The sequence below is a fragment of the Typopeltis vanoorti genome, chromosome 19 (assembly GCF_054136105.1).
Source record: "Typopeltis vanoorti isolate ZY-2024b chromosome 19, IOZ_Tvanoo_1.0, whole genome shotgun sequence".
In the NCBI taxonomy this organism is placed as follows: Eukaryota; Metazoa; Arthropoda; class Arachnida; order Uropygi; family Thelyphonidae; genus Typopeltis; species Typopeltis vanoorti.
In genome coordinates this window covers 44,848,764-44,872,383 of record NC_143567.1, presented here as the reverse complement: position 1 = coordinate 44,872,383, position 23,620 = coordinate 44,848,764, and the positions used below count along the sequence as shown (strand labels likewise).

At 34.5% G+C, this 23,620-nt stretch overlaps 1 protein-coding gene across 4 annotated transcripts in view; it reads right to left on the bottom strand.

Moving 5' to 3' along the window:
• Positions 1-371: 371 nt before the first annotated feature.
• The window catches only part of obe (activating signal cointegrator 1 complex subunit obelus), a 596,544-nt gene continuing 573,295 nt past the window's right edge, over positions 372-23,620 (bottom strand). For all 4 annotated transcript variants that reach the window (XM_090409638.1, XM_090409636.1, XM_090409637.1 and 1 more), the window contains 2 exons: positions 12,584-12,816; positions 372-617 (listed from right to left, as the gene is read on the bottom strand). In XM_090409638.1, the coding sequence (XP_090265764.1) occupies positions 465-617; positions 12,584-12,816 (386 nt within the window). In that variant the 3' untranslated portion in view covers positions 372-464. The remainder of the gene's footprint in view (positions 618-12,583; positions 12,817-23,620) is intronic.

Here is a 23,620-nt window from a genome sequence, read left to right as displayed (position 1 = left end):
TGTGTCTTGGCACAAATTCATAAGCTGTGAATGCCTTAAACTCTATTGGAACGTGCATTTTTGTTTGTTTCTTTTTTTTTTTTTGGGTTTGTTTTCAGTATCATATTTCCAAGTTTTACTGAGGTTAGTCATCAGATGGTCTCAGTGGAATCAGATGCTCTTAGTGTGCTGTGCTACATGAATTTTCACTGGTATATACACAAAAATTTAGAAAGACTATGTTTTATAATTTTGACAATGCAGAGTGTGTGTGTGTGTTATATTTTAAAAAGAAATATTTCCTGTCCCTCTACATTTGCAGATGGTTCACCCTATCCAACTTGGTGTTGATATTAAACTACTTATTCTAATTTAAATAATGAAATGCCAGATTTAAAAAATTAAATAAGTTTATTATTCAAATATATTATGGACAAAATATAATTATTTGATACTTTCCTTTTTTTACAAATTATATCACAAATTTAAGACTTCTCAATATGTGCATCTTTTTTTTGAGAATCCTCTTTGACATCTAAACAGATATCATACTGTTGGTCCAGACCCAGGTAACAATCACTCATTAAGTATAATGTATGTATCACTCTCCCTGGTGTTTCAGGCGAGTAGAAAATTAACTGAAAAAAAAAAAAGTCACAAAACAGTATATTTTGATGAAATTTATACAGATTAAACTTTTTTTTTTTTTTTTTTGCAAAATTACCTGCATTAAACTCAGTTTAATCAGTATATTTAAAATTCCACTTCATAATTGAGAAATTGTGAAATATCACCATCATTAATGCAATGTCCTTTGGTTGGAAAGACATGGATTCAATTTGAATCATAATACAGCATAAGAGAAACTTAAGTTTGTTTTTAAATAAAATGTGAATTAGCTTTTCTCATATAGAGACAAAAAAAAAACAAAGCTTTCTCCTTCAGATAATTAGATTTTCATTTAACATATGTAAAACTGACAAGGTAACATATTCATCTCACTTGAAAGTAAATGAGGCAAGTATGTTCTCTGGGCAGTCTGTACATTATACTGAATGAAAAATTTGAATTTTCCAAAGGAAAACTCTTGCCTTCTCATATGAGATGGGCTAATTCATATTTTATTTGGAAAACACAAACCTTTATGTTTTACTAAATCGCTTAAGGAATTGACAACGTAGATAGGAATACAAATTAAATTACACTTTAATAAAAAATATTTCTGATATTCCGGCAACGTCACGTTGCCATCTTCAAAAGGAAGTGCCTGAGTTTAGTGCCTTTTTTGTAAGTTCTTTTTGAAGATGGCAACGTGACGGTACTGAAATATCGGAAATATTTATTAAAGTGTAATTTAATTTATATTCCTATCTATGTTGTCAATTCCTTAAGTGATTTAGTAATGCATAACCAACATATAAATAAGCCTGTCTATGAAAACAAACCCTTATGTTATGATTAGAAATGAATCCAAATCTTTCCAACTAAAGGACATTCTCACCATTGATTGTACTATCATTAACATAAAGACAGTAGTATAATTAACAAATTTTACTGAAATGCAAAAAGAGAGTGCAGTAAATTTTACAATTTCTCAATATGAAGTGGAATTTTAAATTTATTATTTTTTAAATTGTCATGAAACACTGAGATACCAATTAACCAACATTGTTAAGAATAACTTCTTAACAAACTACTATATTTTTATTAATACAAAGGTGCAGTACAGCACTACTTCATATAGTGTGGTTAATGCATGCCAAAAAAATATACAGCACTGAGCAGAAAATTAATATAATGGCTTTCAGCGTAATGCTTTCCAAACACACAATTATACTGTATTAGTGCAAAAAAACATGATTAGACTTATTCTTAAGAGGCATTATTTGATGCCTCTTATGACAATATATATATACACATACACACCACTTCATATTGAGAAACTGTAAAATGATGCACTGTCTTTTTGCAAGGTCAGTCTATCATAGATCATTTTATTCATATTTCCATTAAAACAAAAATACTGGCAACGGTTACAATACTGCATGCCATACAAAACCATCGTTACACATGATAATGCGATTCTTTAATCGCGTTCTAACCCACTCCGACCTTCCATTCATTTGAACGTAGATCAAATGAATGGAAGGTCGGAGTGGCATATACCAAGTTATACCACTAATACAGTGGCATAACTTGGTTATGCCACCTGTATTAGTGGCATACAGGAGAATTTGTATTAGGCGTAAATTTTCTTGCGGTATCACATCTTAGGGCTTTCTTTTGCGGAACCTTAAAAGACACACATACACACTTTCATGATCGGTAAGAGAATATTTAATTAATATTTTGCAAGTTTTCACATTCAGAATCGAATACCACATTCAACACATGTCTAAGTAGCATCATTTTCACAGATCACCGCGCATGGGCGAGCTTTTTAATGCTATACTTTCAATCTTCATAATTGTAATAACAGTCAGGATCAGGATTCAGTTGCATTATACTCAAACAGGATATTGTTCTAAGAGTGAGTGGTATTAAGCCGGTGTTAATTGAAAGTGAGATTATTATATAGAAAGGATATTATCATAATATTAATCCTACCATAGAGATGATCTCTGTTTCTAACAATTATTTTTAATTTATTTCTGAGTGTACCTATATATATATATATTATTATATGCACAAGGGTTCACTTCAATTGGTGCAAGGACCTCATTTTTAATATTTCTTTCAGAATCCAAATAAATCACTGACTCAAGACCAAAATACAAAATAAATACATTTAATATAACAAATACAATATATATATATATATATACACTTCAAACAAATATTACATAACTAACTTCAAATTAATTGGATCCAAGACCTTTTAAAAATAAACTTACACTTAAGACTAGACTAAACACTTTGTTTGCACAATGACAAAATGTTCATAGTCAGTTTCTCTCTCTGTGAAGGCCTTTCTATGAAGACATATGACTTTATTCTTCATTTTCACAGGATCCTTTTTTCTATCACTCATGTAGCACACATAAAATCTTCCTGACTCAATTCTGTCTCTTTTTAGTAGAAGAAATTTATTTAATTTTCTTAATTCTAAAATTCATTTCTAAAATGCTGCCGGGATAATCAAGTCATCCCTAACTGTGTAAAATTTAAACACCGCTTCGTCTCACAGAAAGCTCTCCGTATCTACAACCAGGCAAGCCAGATTTTACTCCGGGAGCAAATTACCGCTACACGCAGTTCCCTAGCAGACATAAACAGAGCAATATTAACGCTAGAAAATGACCTTTCACATACGCTTAATCACGAGCTTTGGTCAGTCCTACATGGCGTCTCGTGTACGGCGGCTAATAAAGAATTCTAACGAATACAGAGCCGACATATCAACAAGTTTGATAAATTAATAAAGAACTCGGCGTCCAAACCTAAACTACAAACCAACACTGAAGTTAACCTTTCTTCAGTTATCTTGAAGCCTGAAGCACTCAACACTCTGTCACGTGGTCACAACTTCGCCATTGCTCCTAAGAAATTACCGGCTGAGGAATTAATGATCCAAATCGAACGCGGGGTTCGCCACCTCCCAAGCCGCATCGCCAACGATATCAGATTGGATGTAGCCTGTGTTCTCACAAAAGCAAAGCCTCCAAATTCCAACTTATCCATTAGTGAATACAAGTCACTACAAGAATTGAAGAGAAACAAAGAAATAGTGATCACCAAAGCAGAGAAGGGGAACGCCACTGTGGTACTCAATCTTAATGACTACACAGGTAAGCTCAAGGCTTCACTATTAGGTCGATCCACTTACCTCCCTATTGAATATAATCCCACCAACTCTCAAATTAGAAAACTCCATAGGCTCCTTAAGAAGGTCGCTTCTTGGCCTGTGGAGATTACCAACAGACTGAAATCCTATAACTCTAGGACCCCCCCACACGCATATATGGGCTCCCAAAAATACACAAAGAAAATGTGCCATTACGTCCCATAGTGGATGGCATTGATTCCCCCACTTACAAACTAACCAAGCATTTAGCCGAAGCGCTCTCACACTATACTGGCAACATACCATCACACATAAAAAAACTCAGTCCACTTCAAAGCCAGTATAGAAAACCTTACACTCCAACATAATGACATAATGGTCAGTTTTGACGTCTCCTCCTTATTCACGAATGTCCCCCTCAAAGAAACTTTACAGCTAATCCAAGCTAAATTTCCTCCCGATATCTTGGCCCTATTTCAGTTTACATTGAACTCAGGCTATTTCGTTTGGCAGGAAAAATTCTACAAACAGATAGAGGGGACAGCCATGGGTTCACCACTTTCTCCCACACTTGGCTAACTTCTTTATGGAGACTTTTGAAGAGAAAGCCTTAAACTCAGCCCCACAAAAACCTATCATATGGCCCGGATTCACTCCTCTCCTTCCTAACACACTTAAACAACCAACACCCTAGAATCAAGTTCACCATGGAAAAAGAAGAAAACAATAACCTCCCCTTCCTAGACACACTAGTCACCTGCCAACCTGATGGAACCTTGGTTTTCTCACTTTGTAGAAAACCCACCCATACAGGCAGATACATTCACCAACAATCCCATCACCCCCCCTCACAACAATATGGAGTTATTAAGACACTTCAACAGGGCAAAAATAATCTGTGCAAATGATCAAGCCCTAACCACTGAACTAAATCACATCCGTGACACTTTCTCAGCCAATGGATAGCCCCCCACAAAAGAATCCAAAAAATACTTAACTTAGTTATCCCCCCCCCCTTCACAAAAAAGATTACTCTAAATCCATCAACCATTCCCTACATCCGAGGCACCTCAGAAAAAATCAATAAAATTTTAAAAAAACATGACTTGACCACCTGTTACAGACCACACAGAAAATTGGCATCCCTTATCCGCTCCACTAAAGACCAACCACTTCCCCTAGACCTACCTGGTGTATACCAGGTCCCTTGCAGCTGTAAACTGTCCTACTTTGATCAAACAGGCAGGACAGCAAATATCAGAATCTCAGAACACAAGGATTACATCCGATTTTACAAGTACAGCCTTCTGGGCTTGCAGACCATGCTCTGGATACTCGCCACAGAATAAGATGGAAGAAAGCCTCAATAATACACCGCAGCAAGTTCAAATATGAAAGACTATTCATGAAATCAGCCTCAGCCCTTAGGAACATGCCAAACCTCAACAAATTTGGATGCATGAGACTGCCCCAAATTTTGGAAACATTTATCAGAAGAACTTCAGCCCAAAGGCCAAGAACTACCAATATAGCCTGCCAGGGGGCACTATCAGGACTTTAGGAAAATGTTAGTAGCTTCGGTTCTCATTTGCTGTTATGTAGTACTTGCATGCACTTGTCTTTGTAATAAGTTCCCAAGAAGATGGCAATGTGACATTTGCCGAAATATCAGAAAGTATATATTAAAATTTATTTTATTTATATTTCTAGTGTACGCTGTCAATTCCTTAATTATTAGTTATCATGTATAACCAGCGTATAAGCCTCTCAACAAGAATAAAGTAGAAATAATAGTTAGATCTGGTGTCCTTAATACAGATAAAACTTCCTAATTAGAGTTTTCTCAAACGTAAATAGCAAATTCTTCTTTTATTCATTAAATGCTTATTTACAGTCTTTACTCTTCCGATTAAAAAAAAAACTTGCAGTTCTACGATTCCCTTTTCGGAATCTACTATAAATCTTTCAATTAGTATTTCCTCCTTCATAAAACACAAAACTTAATATTTTAAATTAGAATGATGTAAAAATAATCATAATTTAAAATTTTGAATATTTTTACGTGTTGTTTATGTTAGAATGTTTATTAGTTTTAGTTTCATAACACGCATTGTCGACACTTGTGATGTACCCGTTATTGAAATTGTTTTGCCAAAAATGATATGTAAAGCTTTTATAAAATTGATGTACTTACCAGATTTGAATAGTTATCTTACTTTAAAGGAATTTTATTGTAGTTTAAAATTATCAAAAGATTAAGTTCGGCATCAAAGCAACGAGAGAGTGAACAAGATAGCGTTCGGGAGGAATTTAGAACACAGGCCAGCTGATATTTAGATTCAGAGGAACTTGAGTTTTTTTTATGTGACAGTCGGAGGAAAATTATTACTACATTCCGAAAAAGGAATCGTGGAACTATTAAGTATTAATGTGGAATAAGTATGTGGATAAATAAAAGAAAATATTGCTATATGCGTTTTAGACGGAATATTGGAGGAAACACTAATTGAAAGATTTATAGTAGATTCCGAAAACGGACTCATAGAAGTGTAAGTTTTTTTTTAATTGGAAGAGACTGTAAATAAGCATTTAGTGAATAAAAGAAGAATTTGCTATTTACATTTCAAAGGAATGTTCGAGAAAACTCTGATTAGGAAGTTTCATCTGTATTAAGGACGCTGGATCTAACTATTATTTCTACTAAAAAGAGACTGAATTGAGTCAGGAAGATTTAATGTGTGCTACATGAGTGATAAAAAAAGGATCCTGTGAAAATGAAGAATAAAGTCACATGTCTTCATAGAAGGGCCTTCACAGAGAGAGAAACTGACTATGAACATTTTGTCATTGTACAAACAAAGTGTTTAGTCTAGTCTTAAGAGTAAGTTTAGTTGCATTATACTCAAACAGGATTGTTCTAAGAGTGAGTGATATTAAGCCGGTACTTTTGTTTAGCCTAAGCAGAATTCTTACAGCAGCATCTACACTGTAACATAATGACAACTGTAACCAGCAAGTGCACGTGATGGTGCTGAGCGTTTATTTTTCACTTGGCTAGACTATAATAAGTTTAGTTTAATCCTTTATCCAAGTTTGCGCCTGAAAGTATCTTCAGGACTGGGGTAAGGTAGTACAACACTGGGAAACTCATTGCAAAGGTGGAAAAAGCTCTCATCACTCCTATCTCAGTATCTCCCATAATGCAAAGCACATCTCCTTGCGGATATGTGTAATGCTATCCATTAAGGCAAGGGCCACTACCCATACCGGTTTCAACCTTTTATTGAGGTCCCGTTAGTGGGAGCCAGGCTCAGTAGTGGAGACACCAAGGCAGAAGCAATGAGAGGTCATCAACCTATTGCTGGTACAACTGTTCAACATTTTTATTCTTCTTCAATTATTGCGAATAGGGTAGGTTTTGGTGGAGGATATTTACAATCGTGTAAGGACAGGTAAAAGGAAACATGAACAAATGTGTTTATATATTATGCAATTGCAACCTTCATTTTCTTATCGACTTTTTTTTTTTTTGGTGAATGCCATTGATTGATCACAGACATTCAAAAGGAAGTGCTTTTATGGTATGCGAAAGGTCAATTCTTAGTGATTGTTTTCGTTCATGGTGATGGTGCAATCAGAATGTCTTTCTTGGAATCATTGGCCATGAATTTCCAGTTGAAAGGACATTCAAGCGAAGAATCTACTATTATGCTGCCCATGATTGTTCTCGTTCATCGGAATGTCTCTCGCACGACCTTGACTGTTCACTTCAAATGAACCAAATTACTTCTTTATATGTGAGCTTCCTGGTTTTTCTAATTAATTTTGGTGCAACCGGAATATCTTTCTTGGAGTCAGAGCCCTGATTTTTCAGATGAATGATCATTCACAGACGAAACGGCAATTTGCTCGTGATGCATTGTTATGGTGCAAGGTCAGTAAGATTTATTAATTATATTACTGTATTTATGCTAAAGTACAATCACTGGAAAGATCTGGATTTATTTACATTCATAGCTTAAGAGTCTGTGTTTTCCAAATATAATTTTAAGTTTTTATTCTTTTGTTAGCCATTTATATTTCCTTTTCTCACTAATAACTGCTTATAAAAGTAAGATCCACATCTTTGCTGCTGCAATTCTGTACTGTTGTTAGATATCTGAATGCAATAAATAAATATAAATAATATCTGAGAAATTTTTGTAATGCTCAGAAATGCATTAATGTAAATGCAATTTCTACTAATTACAAACTGCACTATAGTGAAACAGTCTTTTTGTTGACTGTCAAGTACCAATATTTTTTTTTAGATTTTATTTTAAAAAACGAATTTTTTTTCCAATTACCTAATTAAGAGAAACAAGTTTCTCAACAAATACTTTTTACATTATACATAGAGAAAGGCTTAAGTGTTGTTAATTATTCATAGCAATGCTTCATGGTATAAATAGCACCAAGAGAACAAAAAATACAATTAACTTCTTGAACTAATATTTCACTAGTTTTCTACTTAGCATCTTTAGAGTACAACTGAATCATTGTAGAAGCAATTGAAACTGTAACTGAAAACGAACCTTTTGTCCCAACACATACCCTTCATGAGCCATAAAGTTAATATGACGAAGTCAAACTATTTGGTCTACGAAGATCTTTAGTAAATTAATGCAGCCATACCTGTTGGGATTGGTGGAATGTTTTGCAGCTGGCTGATTCTAAAAAGAACTTCGATCTGTAAGAGCATTCAGAGCATGGTCTGCCAGTCCAGACTTACCGTATAGATGATCATGGATATAATTTTTGTGTTCAAGATGGATGTTAACTGACCTACCAGTCTGTCCAAAGTAAGACAAACTACAGGCACAAGGAAAAGAGGATAAAGTTGATCTTTAGGAGAATGGATGAAGGTAGCTAGCTGAATGTTTAGGAAGTAGCATGCACATCATACTTTATTTGCAGAGAACTTTTCTGATATACAGCAATCACTCAATTAATGCACCTCCGATTAGTGCGTTATACTTTTTTCTATACCCAAATTCGATTAGTGTGCCTCTATACATCTTAAAAATAAATAAATAATTTAGTTACTGATTTAAAACATTTTAGATAGTTATTTTTTAATGGCATACTACACTATGTTCCAAATTTACTGCCGTGCCTCCTTTTTGTAATTGTTTTCCTTACCTTTTTTAATTTTTAAGTATTTTTCCTAACCTTTAATCATGAGTAAAAGAATTAGTCAGCAAAAAAGTGGAAGTGTGAAAAAGATTTAAAAAGTAATTTCATTGGAAGAAAAACTTGAAATAATAAAGAAAAATGAAAAAGGCAAGTCCACAGCAAAGATAGGATAAGAACACAAAAAATGGGTGAATCAACTATAAGAGAAAGGTAAGGCTGCTTCAAGTTCATCATGCATGCACTCGAAATGATTGAATTAGAGAGACTTCTTTCTACATGGATCGAAGATTGTAACCAAAAACAGATCCCGCTAAGCAGTGACCTTATTAAATCAAAAGCATTAAGTCTCTTTGCAATCTTGAGAGAAAGGGCTATCAATGATAAAAAAGAAGAATTCCATGCTAGTGTTAGGTGGTTTAAGCATTTCAAAAAGAGAAATAGCCTACATAATGTTCTAATCACAGGTAAAGCTACAAATGCAGATAAGAAGGTGGCCACAAATTATCCATAGATTTTGCAGAACATTGTGACCAACAGATATTTAATGTCAATGAAACTGGCCTTTTTTTTTGGAAGCGAACGCCTTCCAAGACTTTTCTGGCCAAATCAGAGAAATCTCAGCCTAGTTATAAAGTCTCAAAGTTGAATGAAATTACTGCTAGCAATATGCGAGCCATTTGGAAGCACATTCTTCTATGTTGTGCAAATGATTTTAGAGGCTTTTCAAATGAATCTAAGTTAATTAAATCTCATTCTGAGAAATTGAGTGATTCCGACTTGCTAAATTTAGATGCACAGCGAGAAGATACTGAAGAATATTTAATCACTGACAAGCCCAAAGAGATTTCACAGAAACAATCTGAAAATATTTTTCGTACAATCAAAGTTTTTAGGCAGCAATGCTTAGCGGCTGAACCTGATGAAGAGAAAAGCAGTAAGACTAAACCGTCAGTTGTATGAAAAAAAGAAACAGAATACCTGCCAAACTACATTAGCTCAATTCTTTGTTAAGAAGTAGAATAATAAATTTATATTCTGAATATGTTTTATTGTCTTTCAGCTGCATGGTTTTCCTTTAACTATGACCTGAACTATATCCTAATTCTTTTATAAAAAAAATTAAGGGTCAAAAAAGAAATTTGAAGAAAACAAATTATACTCTTTCCCATATTATATTTGATTAGTGCACCTGTTTTAAAGAATGCATTAATCGAGGTACTATGAATATGAGGGATGGGAATGGTTTTGCTGTGGTCTTGTGTATTGGTTGTTGGAGGGGGGGGGGGGTTGCGTGCACAATATTTTATAGGGATTGTAGTCATTGGCTAAAAAAAGTGTTCCAAAGGTACCTGGGCTTAGTTTCAAGAGCTGCGTCATTTAAACAAACAGCTCTGAATCGGTAAGTATTTTGAGACTGCCATACTGTTGGGATGGGTGGTATGATTGCTTATGTAAATACCTTTCTGCATATGTTGGTTTACTATATATGGAGAAGGGTAATGAGCTATTAGGTAGTTGCATCACTAGTGTGTCTAGAAGGGGGGAGGCAACCGTTTTCTTTTTCTTTTTTTTATCGTGAAATTTATTTTAGGATGGTTGCTTTTGCTTCTTCACTCCATTAGGAGCATAACGCCTTGACCATTTCTTTTCAATCTTTCCGAGTTCTTCTTCTACTCCTTGCGGATTCCACTCCAATGCTTGTTTGACTTTGTCTTTTTCAGGTTTCTTAGTTTCTCTGTTTTTTTTTTTTTTGCCATAAATCTTTATTGGATATCTTTTCAGGCCATTCTATTTGTAGAATGCTTCTTAAATGTTTATTTACAAAGCTTTTCAGTTTTTCTGTAAATGCTTTTGTTGTTGTTCATGTTTCTGATGCATAGAGTAGAACTGATTTAATATTTATATTAAATGTGATTTTATTTTTTAAACCTATTTCCTTTGATTCTCCATATTTTCACAAACATGTTAAGAATTCATGTTTTTTATGTTTATCTATACTGTATATCTGTATCTTAGATTTTATATCTCCCTCTGCTCACTGCTTATTTATTATTGATCCCAGGTAATTAAAGTTCTTCACTGTTTCTAAAATTTGTTCAGTACTATGTCTTCTTTTTGTTTATTTATTTTCATTTTATTATTATTATTATAGCACCTCCAAGGATTCATCATAGGAGGGCTCTCCACATCTACCATCTCCCTTACAACTTTGTTGTCTATGCCATTAATGTTTACTAATATATAACATATGATATATGTTAGTAAGCATATATAATCAGCAAAATCCAGGTCATGTAGTTCTATTAAATTCCACTGTATTCCTTTGGTGTTTTTCATGGCATTTCTCATAACCCAGTCGACAAAAATAAGAAATATTGTTGGGAAGATAATGCAACCATGTCTAAGTCATGTTTTAATTTCAAACTATTCTGAAAGTTCTCCATCGTGCATGAGGTATGGCTATTAAATAACGAGACTGGTTGCAAAAATGTGGTTTATTATTACAATTGTGCAACTTGATGGTTATCCCCTTCAACATACTCCCCTCCTCTATCTATATTCCATTGTTGGAAGCAGTACTTCAAGTTATCAGGTGTTATCTACTTCAGTAACACTACCGTTTTCTTCATCTCATCCACTGACTGAAAACTGCCTTCATTTTCGACTCGCTCATTCTTGCTTTTTTTCATTCTCTGTGACGTGGGAGTTTTCCCATGCATCGATCATCTCTTTGTTTCTGGATTGTACTGGAAAATCCACATCTTATCACGTGATGATCTTCTGCAAGTCCGCTCCGCTGTCAGGCAAATTTTTTTCCGGACATCTTTCTGTTCCTGACACAAATTTTTGGGAACCATTTTGGCACAGACTTTGTTCATGTTCAATTGTTCATGCAAAAGTTGTCGTACAGTCTCCTTATCAATGTGCACCATGTCTTCTATCAGCCGAAGGCTTAATCGGTGATCTTTGGGACAATGAAATTGTCCGCAAAATCATTCCCACCTATTATATACAGGGTACATGAGAAAAGATAGTTCTCCGCAAATACAGTATGATCTCTATGCTACTTTCAGACTACTCATTCAGCTAGATATCTTAATCCCTAAAGGATCAACTTTATCCTCTTGCACATCCTGGAGTGTATGAAGTTCCTTGTGCCTACAGTTTAGCCTACTTTGAACAGACTGGTACATCAGTTAACCTTGCAGAACACAAAATTATATCTGTGATCATCCGTATGGCAAGTCTGGAAAGGCAGTCATGTTTTGGATTGGAATCACATAGGTTTATTCAAGGAAGAAGTTATATAACACAGAAGATACCATAGGGTCTGAGAGACAATTTTTAGAATCAGCATTGGTTATGAAACACTTGTCCAACTTCAACAAGTATGGTTTGCTAAAATCCAAGGGCAGACAGCCTGATCCTGACTTCTCCAAATTAACTTTATGACTATTTGGCCCATGAACTGCTTCTATGATGACTTAGATGAGTGCTGTGTGCTCTGAAGATGCTGGGTAGAAAACCAGTGAAATCTTAGTAAATACATTAATTATATTTTTTTTTCTCTTGACATTGTTTATATCATGAAGCATTATTATGAATAACTTTTTACATTAATGACTAGTTATAATGATTACTTACTTGATGACTAGCTTTAAAACTAACATAAGGTATCCTCTTCATAGCAATAAGTTCTTTAGTTTCAGCATCTCCTAATATTAGAAACCACCCTTCATCTTTAAGTTTTGGAAATTTGGGTGCTAAAGCCTTGGTGTTGTCCTGTCTTCTCTGGCTTTTTCTCATTAAATTGACAACTAAGACATACTCTGTGTCTGCTATTACTGGTAACCAGTAGGATTCTGGACGTCTTCCAGCTGTTAAAAAAAAAAAAACTACTCAATTACATAAGAAATTATGGGTATAATTGATTATAATTTTTGAGCAGATCAGTGACTACTACCTACTAGGCATGCTGCAATATGCATTCCAAATTAAGGTTTATAATGTATTAAAATAACCTACAGAAGTGAAGAAAGGATTATGACTAAATTTCCATATTCGAAATGAATTTTTTCTTTCTTCCTCTCTCTCTCTTTTTTTTTTTAAAACATAACATCAGGCTAAAATGTCTGATACTATAATCATTTTATTAAGCCTAACATATTTAACATTTAATTTTATTTGCCTATGAAGTTAATATCGTAACTAGATAACTGGGAGGACATATTTCTTATAAGCTCACTGCAACTTATAAGGAATGTAGAAAAACTGATGGAACTTTTGACTAGGTTCATTTATCACTTTCTTTAGGATGGTCTAAATAGACCGGTGGTGGTGCAGACAAAGTATAAGGGCATATATACTTTGGGCTGGGCTGAAGAGTTGCAAGTTGTGTGCTGCAAGAGACTACTGCAGAAATCTGAAGTTTATATGACATATTGTGAAAGTGAACAAAATATTTCAAAGGAGCGCTTGGAGGTGTCATGTAATAATAATGTTAAACATGCAGACAAGTCGCATGGATGAGGAATTTATTATCCCTCTTAATAAGGCTTTGATATAACCAAACCTGATTATTGCATACTGTTTGGCTAATAGGCAGTGAAGAATGTATCACTAACAACATATAAGTTGCTAAAGAAATTTTCTAATACATGCCTGGATGTAAAGCAATAAGAGTTAGTAAGCAAGGGTGGGAGAGCCAGATCTTTAGCTCAGAGAGTGGTAAATGAGTAGAACTTGTTGTCATAGTTGGCTGTGAGTACTCTGTCACTTAAGTTATATAAATACAGTTAGTGTGGGGCTTCTACAGTCTTTGGTTTTCCATAAAAATGCTTGTATAATAATAATTATTCTATTTTTATAAAAGAACAGTCAGTTATTTGCATGGTTGTTTCATCAAAATAACAAGGGGCTATAAAATTCACAAACCTGATACTCTCCTTTGTCCAATAGCAGATGGCATAGACAAACCTACCTACAAACTGGCCACACATTTATCCAAATCACTTTCCTCCTTGACATATTCTGACGACATCATGGTCAGTTTTGATATTACTTCAAGAAATTATATTCTTGGTTTCATTTATCCAAGTATAAACTAAACAAAATAAAGTCTGCACATGGAGTAACTTCAAGACTGCTACTTGTACATAGAATCACATCACATCAATTGCCTTACTATCCCATAATACAATGCAGATATCCATACAGATATGTGTAATGCTATGCATTATGGGAAGGGCCACTATATAGAAGTGATACCAAGTTTGAAGTAATGCAGAAGTCATATTTCTATATACAAGTAGTTAAAAGGTGTCACACCTTATTACTAAAATATTCTGGATTAGAGATGGATGTTGAAAGTTTTTTTCACTTGTTTATACTATAAATTAAAGATGCCAAGAAATTATATTCTTGGTTTCATCCTTTATCTAAGTGTAAGCAAAACAAAGTTTGCATGTGAAATAACTTCAATTTCTTGGCATCTTTAATTTATAGTATAACCAAGTGAAAAAACTTTCAACATCTATCTCTAATCCAGAGTATTTCAGTAATAAGGCTTTTAACTACTTGTATATGGATTATGATTTCTGCATTACTTCAAACTTGGTATTGCTTCAAGGTTTGGCTCCCACTAATGAGACCTCAATAAAGGTCGAAACCAGTCTGGATGGTGACCCTTCCCATAATGCATAGCATTATATATGCCCATAAGGATATGTGCATTGCATTATGGGATACTAAGGCACTTGATGTGAAGTCATTAGCCTCTATATACAAGGAGCCCGGTCGTGAAGTTACTTCATGTGTAAACTTTGTTTTGCTTACACTTGAATAAAGGATGAAACCAAGAATATAATTTCTTGGCATCTTTAATTTATGATATTACTTCACTATTCACCTTTGAGGGAGACCCTTCACCTCATTAAGCCACATTTCTCCTTGACATAACTGAAATATTCAGAATCACCATATATACAAGTTATTTCTTATGGAAAGCAAAAACACACAAACAGCTGGATGGAACTGCAATGGGTTCCTTCTATTCCCTTTCTCTAGCTAACATCTATATGGAACATTTTGGAAACCAAGTACTCAACAGAGCCATACTTAAACAAATAGTTTGGTTTTGCTCTGTTGATGATGTGTTTGCTGTTTAGTCTCATGGTCTAGATACATTTTTGGTGAATCTTAACAGCCAACATCCTAATATAAATTTCACCATAAAAAAAAGTAATTCTCTTTCCTATAACATGACTTCCGAATGGCACATTATCTTTTTCCATTTATAGAAAATCCCTCACACAGTAAAGTATTTAAATAAACAATCATACCACCACCTTTCCCAACAGGATGACATCTTTAAAACACTTACTTGTTGAGCCAGGGCTATTTGTTCAATGAAACAGCCCTCGAAGCTGGCTAAGCACACATATAAATAGATAATATAATGAAAGAGAACAATATATAAAGTAGAAGAGTTGGGTTATTTTTTTTTTGGCATTGATAAGCTTAACTCGTCCAAAAATTTTAGGCATCAACATAGTAGAAAAGTATATAGTTACAGGGATAGGATCTAATGGATATTGTATTTTTAGGAAGAAGGGGATATTACTGACAATAGCTGAGGAACTGTATCAAAAAAGAAGAGGATTTTAGGTGTGAAAAAAAAAAAAAAAATGACCATCTGATGTGACATAGGGGCCAACAGGACAAAATATATTGCTAGTTGCTGCTATAGATGGGGGGGGGGGGAGACAACAAAAGATGTGGATGCAATGCATCAGCACAATGAGTGCAGGCAAGCAATAGTATGTGAAATTTCCTATGGAGACATACCATGGTGGGAGGAAAAGGGCATGGCAAGATGACATGCTTCCATTCGGGAAGAGTGACCATGCAGTCTTGCTCTAGGAGGTTGCTGGACATGTGGAATTCTCTATCAAGAAAGGGTTTATGTAGAACCACAAAGATGACAAACTTAGGAAGCAGTGCTATGGTATATCCAGGATCAGGAGGATGTGTGTATGTTAAGTAGATGAGTAGTATACTGCTCAAAACAATTTGGGGATATTTTAGTTTTCTTGTAAATTATAAAGTTATAAAAATAATTTACTATTTTAAAATATTCTTAATATGCAATTGCGTATAAAATCATGTTAAGACTTGTTGAAACGTGTCTTAGCCATATTAGCATGTGGGGGTATAAAAGCGTGGCTTGTTGCGCTCACTTCCACAGTGCATAATTATCACTTTGATTGTAAACTTGTCACCTACTACCTATTATTTTGTTAAAAATGGCTGAGCAACTGATATCCCAGAATCCAATGCTTGGAGAGCCATTGGTCGATTAGAAAGCTGGACAAACACAGCAAGTCTGTCGTGTATCTCAAAGCAATTTTGCAACTTTGGAATCGCTTTCTGGAGACGGGAAATGTTCGAAATCGTCTTCATGCCATAGGTTTATATGCTCATAGACCAATGGTTTGCATTCCACATACTGTAAATCAAAAAGAGCCCAAAGAATTTGGGGACAGAAACACCGCAATTGGACAAATGAGGATTGGGTTCATATACTTTTTAGTGACAAGGCCAGGTTCAGTCTGCAATCATATAACCAACATATCTTGATATGGCATGAAAGTGGAACAATAAATAATCCACAGTTTGTTCATGAAACCCAGCATCAAGGTAGGAGTTTGATGGTATGGGCTGGAATAAGTATAGGTGGTCATACGATCTCTATTTTATCAGAAATGGTTCCTTAACAGCCCCAAAGTATCGTGATGAGATTTAGGAACCTATAGTTCATCCATATGCTGCTGCAATTGGCCAAGAATTCATTTTCATGAATGATAATGCTCGTCCACACCGTGCAAATTTGGTACAAGAGTGGTTTGAGGAAGAAAGTATTGAACAAATGGACTGGCCTGCCTGTTCACTGGATTGTAATCCAATCGGACATGCCTGGGATGCTTTAGATAAGTGCCATCACGATTGCTTCAAGAGTTTGGAATTGTTCTCACAGAAGAGTGGGGAAATATCCCACAAGAACTGTTTGATCATGTTATCCGGTCTATGCAATCAAGATGTACCACTGTTTTGGCTGTTAATGGAGACCATATGCCCTATTAAAAATTAAAAGCGTTTTTGGCTACTCTTGGTGTTGTTATTGTTAAAATTATAATAAATATCGATTATTTAAACAGTATCTCATCAATAAGTAAGAAATATTTAGTCATGTATAAATTACTCAATAGTTATTTGCAGAAATTTATAATTATCTGATAGAAACTAAAATATCCCCTGATTTTTAGTGGAACCTGTGGCATAGTAATTAAATAATAAAGTAACACGTAAAACAGTGAAATCTTTAATTATTAAAAAGACAGATATATTTTGTACTAAAAATAATAGTACATCTTCAGGGTCTGTAACTGTTATAGGAATGGAATACAGGCAAATGTTCAGTGGATCACCTATTAAAATACAATTGTTACCGCGTGCTAGGAAATAATAGAAATAACAAATTTAATCTATTAAGATAAATGGTTTTTTTACACAAGATAAAAGTCTCCCAGATCTTTGAGAAAGACATACAGTCATTTCTATTTAAATTCAGTCGGTGTAAGATAGTTTCACAACTTTCTTTGAATAAGCATTCATATTTGAATCTGCATCTATGGAGGAGAACTGCTTTATCCCACTGGACACTATGAGTAGAGTCAATACTGTGTTGTGTCAGACCAGACTTCAGAGGTGTGTTATAATCAATATAATATTGATGTTCTTTTATTATTTTTTCCAAAGAATGGCCAGTTTGTCCAAAATAAGAGACATTGCATTCGCAAGGTATTTGGTAAATGCCAGCCAAAGATAGAGAAGGCAGTTTATCCTTTGTAGAAGGTAATAAAGAAGAAATTTTATTGGAATCAGTTGATACTTTTTCAAAATTCTACCTATAGGTTCTGAGATTTCTGGAATGTATGGAATAGGAACGCTGCAGATTGTTGAAGAAACTGTAGGTGTTGGAACATAATAGTCAGTAGCTGTTGGATTTGATTGGAGTTGTAATCATTTGATTCCATTAACTTTTTAATGATGGAAAGTTCTTGTTGTAAGATTATTGGGGAAGAGCAAACTTTATGTGCTCTATGAATTAGAGATTTAAGAATGCCAAATTTTTGACATTATTACCTTCTACAAAGGATAATCTGTCTTCTCTATCTTTGGCTGGCGTTTACCAAATACCTTGCGAATGCGATGTCTCTTATTCTGGACAAACTGGCTGTTCTTTGGAAAAAAGAATAAAAGAACATCAATATTATATTGATTATAACAAACCTCTGACGTCTGGTCTGACGCAACACAGTATTGACTCTACTCATAGTGTCCAGTGGGATAAAGCAGTTCTCCTCCATAGATGCAGATTCAAATATGAACGCTTATTCAAAGAAAGTTGTGAAACTATCTTACACCAACTGAATTTAAATAGAAATGACTGTATGTCTCTCTCTCTCTCTCAAAGATCTGGGAGACTTTTATCTTATGTATCTTATGTAAAAAACCATTTATCTTAATAGATTAAATTTGTTATTTCTATTATTTCCTAGCACACAGTAACAATTGTATTTTAATAGGTGATCCACCGAACGTTTGTCTGTATTCCATTCCTATTACTGTTAGTACAAAATATCTGTCTTTTTACTAATTAAAGATTTCACTGTGGTTTTTACGTGTTACTTTATTATTTAAAATATCCCCTAATTGTTTTGAACAGTGTAATATAAAGCAGGAGCTCCAGAAATATTAAAAAAAAAGTTATCAGCATACTCTTGAGCAGTACAAAGGGCAACCCAAGAAGGGTGACTAGTATGATAAGAAAGGCTAAATCAGATTATGATAGAAAATTAGCTAAGCATGTCAAAGAAAATCCAAAAGAATTTTTGCAATGTAGCTAGTAAGAGGAAGAATGATTATTGAAGGATAATTTTAATCAGTGCTAATTGTAGGATGGTGATAAAAACAGAAGAAATAGTTGAGTTAGTAAATGATCACTCTGCAAGGGTCTATCACTGAGGTGGAGATTTTGCATTTGCTTGATATGACAGACACTGATTGGAAAACTGAGATAGATGAACTAGAGGTTCTCAGTATACTGAAAAATATCAGTGAAAATACAGCTGTGGGACTAGATGGTATGTAAGCAGTGGTGAACTACAGAAATTTTAACAAAGGGCTCGCATTGTCGAGCAAAAAAAAAAAAAAAAAAAAAAAAAAAAAAAAAAAAAAAAAAGCCATATTTCACACAGAATCTTATTAATACAGCTTGTGTACAAATGCCAATCAAAAAATATGAGGGAACAATCAACCTGTAAAGGCTATCATTTTTAAACAAATATTTCATGATCTAAACATGAAATATTTGCACACAATCATTTGTATTAATTTATCTTACATAAGAAAAACATTATTTAACTATCAAAATATAATAAGAATAAAATCTTTTATAATCGCACATATGCAATAGTCCGCATTTTTTTTATAAACAAAATAAATTTGTTTTGTTTGAGATAGAAGTTTTATGACAAATAAACACAATAATATTGAAGTATGTTATATTTCTCTTTGTTTATACTTCAAGTGATAATCAACGGTACCAATCAAGGGGCATTATTTTATAGTCCTGTTTATTTATATGTGATTACCAAAAGTGAATTCGTATTTGTAAAATGGTAACAGTAACTATAATGTTTTTTTTAATAAAATCACTTTGTTAGGTTACCGTATGAGTTTGTTGCTTAATATATTTAAAAAAATGTTTTGTTTTTTTTTGAAAAAATAAAAAAAGTAAACAATAAAAACAAGGCACTCGCAAATTTGAGAAAAATTTGACAAAGGGCTTGGGTATGCCTATGTGCAAGACAGTGCCTCTGATGAAGTTGTTTAATCTAAGTCTCAGGTCTAGCAAGATTCCAGGGAGGAGGAAAGTGGGAAAGATAGTTCCATTACATAGAAGCAGCAAATTACAGGCCAATTAGTATCTCAGAAGTGGTGGTTAAAGTACTGGAAAAGTTTGTTAAAAGGTAGATTCCAGAATGGGTGAATATTATATTATACTCTACAGGAGACAGCATGGCTTTGTAAACGGTAGGTCCTGCTTATTAATTTGACAGAATTCTGCACAAAAATTATTAAATAAATTGAAGCAAATGAAAATGGATATGAAACTGGTGGCATGGATGGGAAATGGCTGACAGATGGATACTAGAGAGTAGTATATGGTGGAGTGGAATCTAGGAGAATAAGGGTGACTACAGGAGTACCTCAGAGCTCAGTACTAAGGCTACTACTTCTTAATTTGTATATTAGTGATATAGAGAATAATTTAAAAGGGGAGGGGGATATTGTTTGCTGATGATGCAAAACTGAGGATGACAACCATTGATAAAGGTGATGTACACCCTCTGTCCAAAAAGAAACCGAACTTTTCAAAAATAGAAGAAACTAGTGGGCCACCTGTTGTATCTTTTTTTGTCGAAAGCGGAAACCTTCATTAGTGTTGTGTCAACTGTTTATGACATTTGTTTCATTAGAAGCTGAGTTATAATGCCAAGAATGACAGCGTGTTTTGACGAACGGTCGGAAAATGAATTTCAAATAGAGAGCTGCGATTGACTTTTGCATTAAACTTGGTAAAAGTTTTATGGAAACACATCAAATGCTGCAAAAAAGCATACGGTGATGAATACTTATTCCGTACTCAAGTTTAAGAGTGGTTTAAGCGATTTTAAAGTAGTCTTGAGACGCTTGAGGATGATGAAAAGCTGTGCTGTCTAAAAACTGGACTGAGCGAAGTTAACATCCAAAAAGTGCATGATTTCATCAAAGAAAACCCGAAATCATCCGTGAGATTGATTGAAGATGAATTGGGTTTTCCAAAATCAACTGTGCACAACATTTTGACCTTCATAAATTGAATTCGCGATTTGTTCCCCACAAGTTGACCGACGACCAAAAAATGTATCGAATTTAACACTGCAAGGACTTCATTAAAACCACCTCATAAGGACTCAAACTTCCTTGAAACAATCATTGCTGGTGATGAAACATGGTGTTTTGAGTATGAGCCCAAAACAAAGCACTAGAGTGCTGAGTGGAGACCACCAGAAGAGGGGCATCTGAAAAAAAGTCGCTTGGAGAAGTCAAAAGTAAAGACAATGCTGATTTGTTTCTATATTCCAAGGGCATTATCTCCACAAAGAATTTGTTCTGGCCAAACAGTCAATGCCGAGTTTTATCTCGAAGTTTTGAAGCCATTGATAGCGAAAATTCGTCGCGTACGGCATGAATATCGTGATGCAGGCAGCTAGTCACTTTGCGCGATAATGCACCATCTCATCGTTCGCACATTGTGAGACATTTTTTGAGCAAAAACCAAGTTTGTGTGTTGGATCACTTACCGTATTCACCTGATTTAGCACCCTGTGACTTCTTTCTCTTCCCCCGATTTTATTTGCCGATGAAAGGAAAGCGATACGGCACCAATGAAAAATATTAGTTACAGGTGTGTGGGTTGCAAAGTTCAGTTTAGAGATAGAAAAAAGAGAGGACACAATAGAGACATAAGTTATCAAAAGGAGTTTTATAAGATTGACACAAAAGAAATTTTTCAGTATATGATGAATAGACAGTGGTAACGAGGGGGTCGCCCCTGGAAGGTTAATAAGTGGAATGGATTGCCAAAATTAATTGTGAGTGGCCTAACAGTAAATGAGTTTAAGGAGAGGTTTGGTAGGTCCACCAATGGGAAAAAAACAAACAAAAAAACATATACTTTGGCAACTTGCCGGAATGCCATATATTGAATTCAATGGCTATGTGCATAAATTCACAGAAGCAGTTTTGTTAGTGTGGCTGCAATGAGTCATCTGACTTCATAGAGATATCTGTATAATAATAATAATGGCTTACCTAAGTGTAGTACTTCTTCAGAACGGCTACAACATTAAAACTATCAATAGTATTTACTAAGGCCATCATGATTCACAGCACATACAAAAGATTTTTTCCTTTTCCCCTCTCTCCTGCTAGCTAGACCAAAAGTCTGTAAATATCTACGGCATGTATCATCAGAAATAAATCATAAATTAGAAAAACTCATTCTACCAATGGAAAAAAACAAACAAACAGATACTTTGGCAACTTGCCAGAATCCCATATACTGAATTCAATGGCTATGTGCATAAATTCACAGAAGCAGTTTTGTGAACTAGATTATGAGACATATCACACAGCTAAGCAATAAGCCATTTGTTTCTTATCTCACTGCAACGTTCATCTTCAAATTTAAGCCTATTCTATGTATTAGAAATCTACCTGTTAATATACATTTTTTTCTAATTTATTCCTGATGAAATATTCCACGCAGCATAGGAAATTGGTTGAATGAACAGCTTTTATCGTTTTTTGTTTTGCAGTTCATACCAGATATATTGATTCCTCTATAATGTCCTATTTGTAGTCTTGCTGTCAGCATTGATTTCGGAAATTTGATGTTGCATCACTGGTTTCAGTGGAATTAGTTTAGCTTTTTCTAGTGCATTAGCATCAGCAAGAGTTATCATGTCAGTTTCTTGGTCGAGTTCTCTGGCTTCTTCAAAGGAGAAGACGACAACAACAACCAGATATATTATAATGCAGCGGTGTTTAACCCGTCAATCGCAGAGCGATTTTTGGTTGATCTCTTGTGTATTCCTCCTTACTTACAAATTTAATTAAAACTGAAAACATAATATTTTATTTATCATTATTTTTAATTCGCTTTAAGTGTATTGCTATTGTTTATTTATTTTTCATTAAAATTGTCAAATCAGTAATTTTCTTATTAAGTTGGGTAAATGAATTAATTTGGATCAGTGGAAGTCAAACAGCGAGCCGAGTGAATACGATTATAAGCAAAATGTAAAAACTCAGTTGTAGCTTAAATATTAAATATTCCAAAGCACATTACATTGATTTTTTACTTAGGTTAAGTCCCATGTGAATATTGTAAAAAAATAAACTTTGTCTCGGTACAGTTTGTATTAGATGTTTCTGTAAATAACTCTTTTGAAGCTAACTGTATATACTGCTTTAATAAGAATATGTTAAAGTGTTAAAAACAAAGGCAATGTTTTTGTCACTGAAGCTGTACATGGCAGCATTAGAAAGATTGTTATTGAAACTTGTATGCATGAGAAAGGCTTGCAGGCTCTAAGTGTAAACATCTCCGAAGTCAGTTAGAAAGAGTTCAAACAACTTTCTGATGATGGCCAGCAACTTACAATCAAAAGAAAGCGGAGGAGAACAAAAGGCGTGCCGAACTTGAAACTTAAGATGAAAGATTCATACTGATTCTTTGGGGGTTGCCAAACTTCATGCAAGGTCTCAGAGGAGGCCTAATAAAAAGGGACTGAAGCAAGCAGAAGGGATCCCGGTTCTGGAATTGCTGTCAGAGAGGAGGCGGCCCAGTCCAGAGTCACCGTCAGAAAGACTGCCCGGATCCACGTTGCTTGAGAGAGGAGTTTCCCGATTCTCGGTTCGAGACTACTTCTAGGCCACAGACAAGGTTTCAAATTGCAGAAAGGAAGAGTTCCAATTGCCAGAGAAAAGTTTCTAAGCCAGGTTAATGTC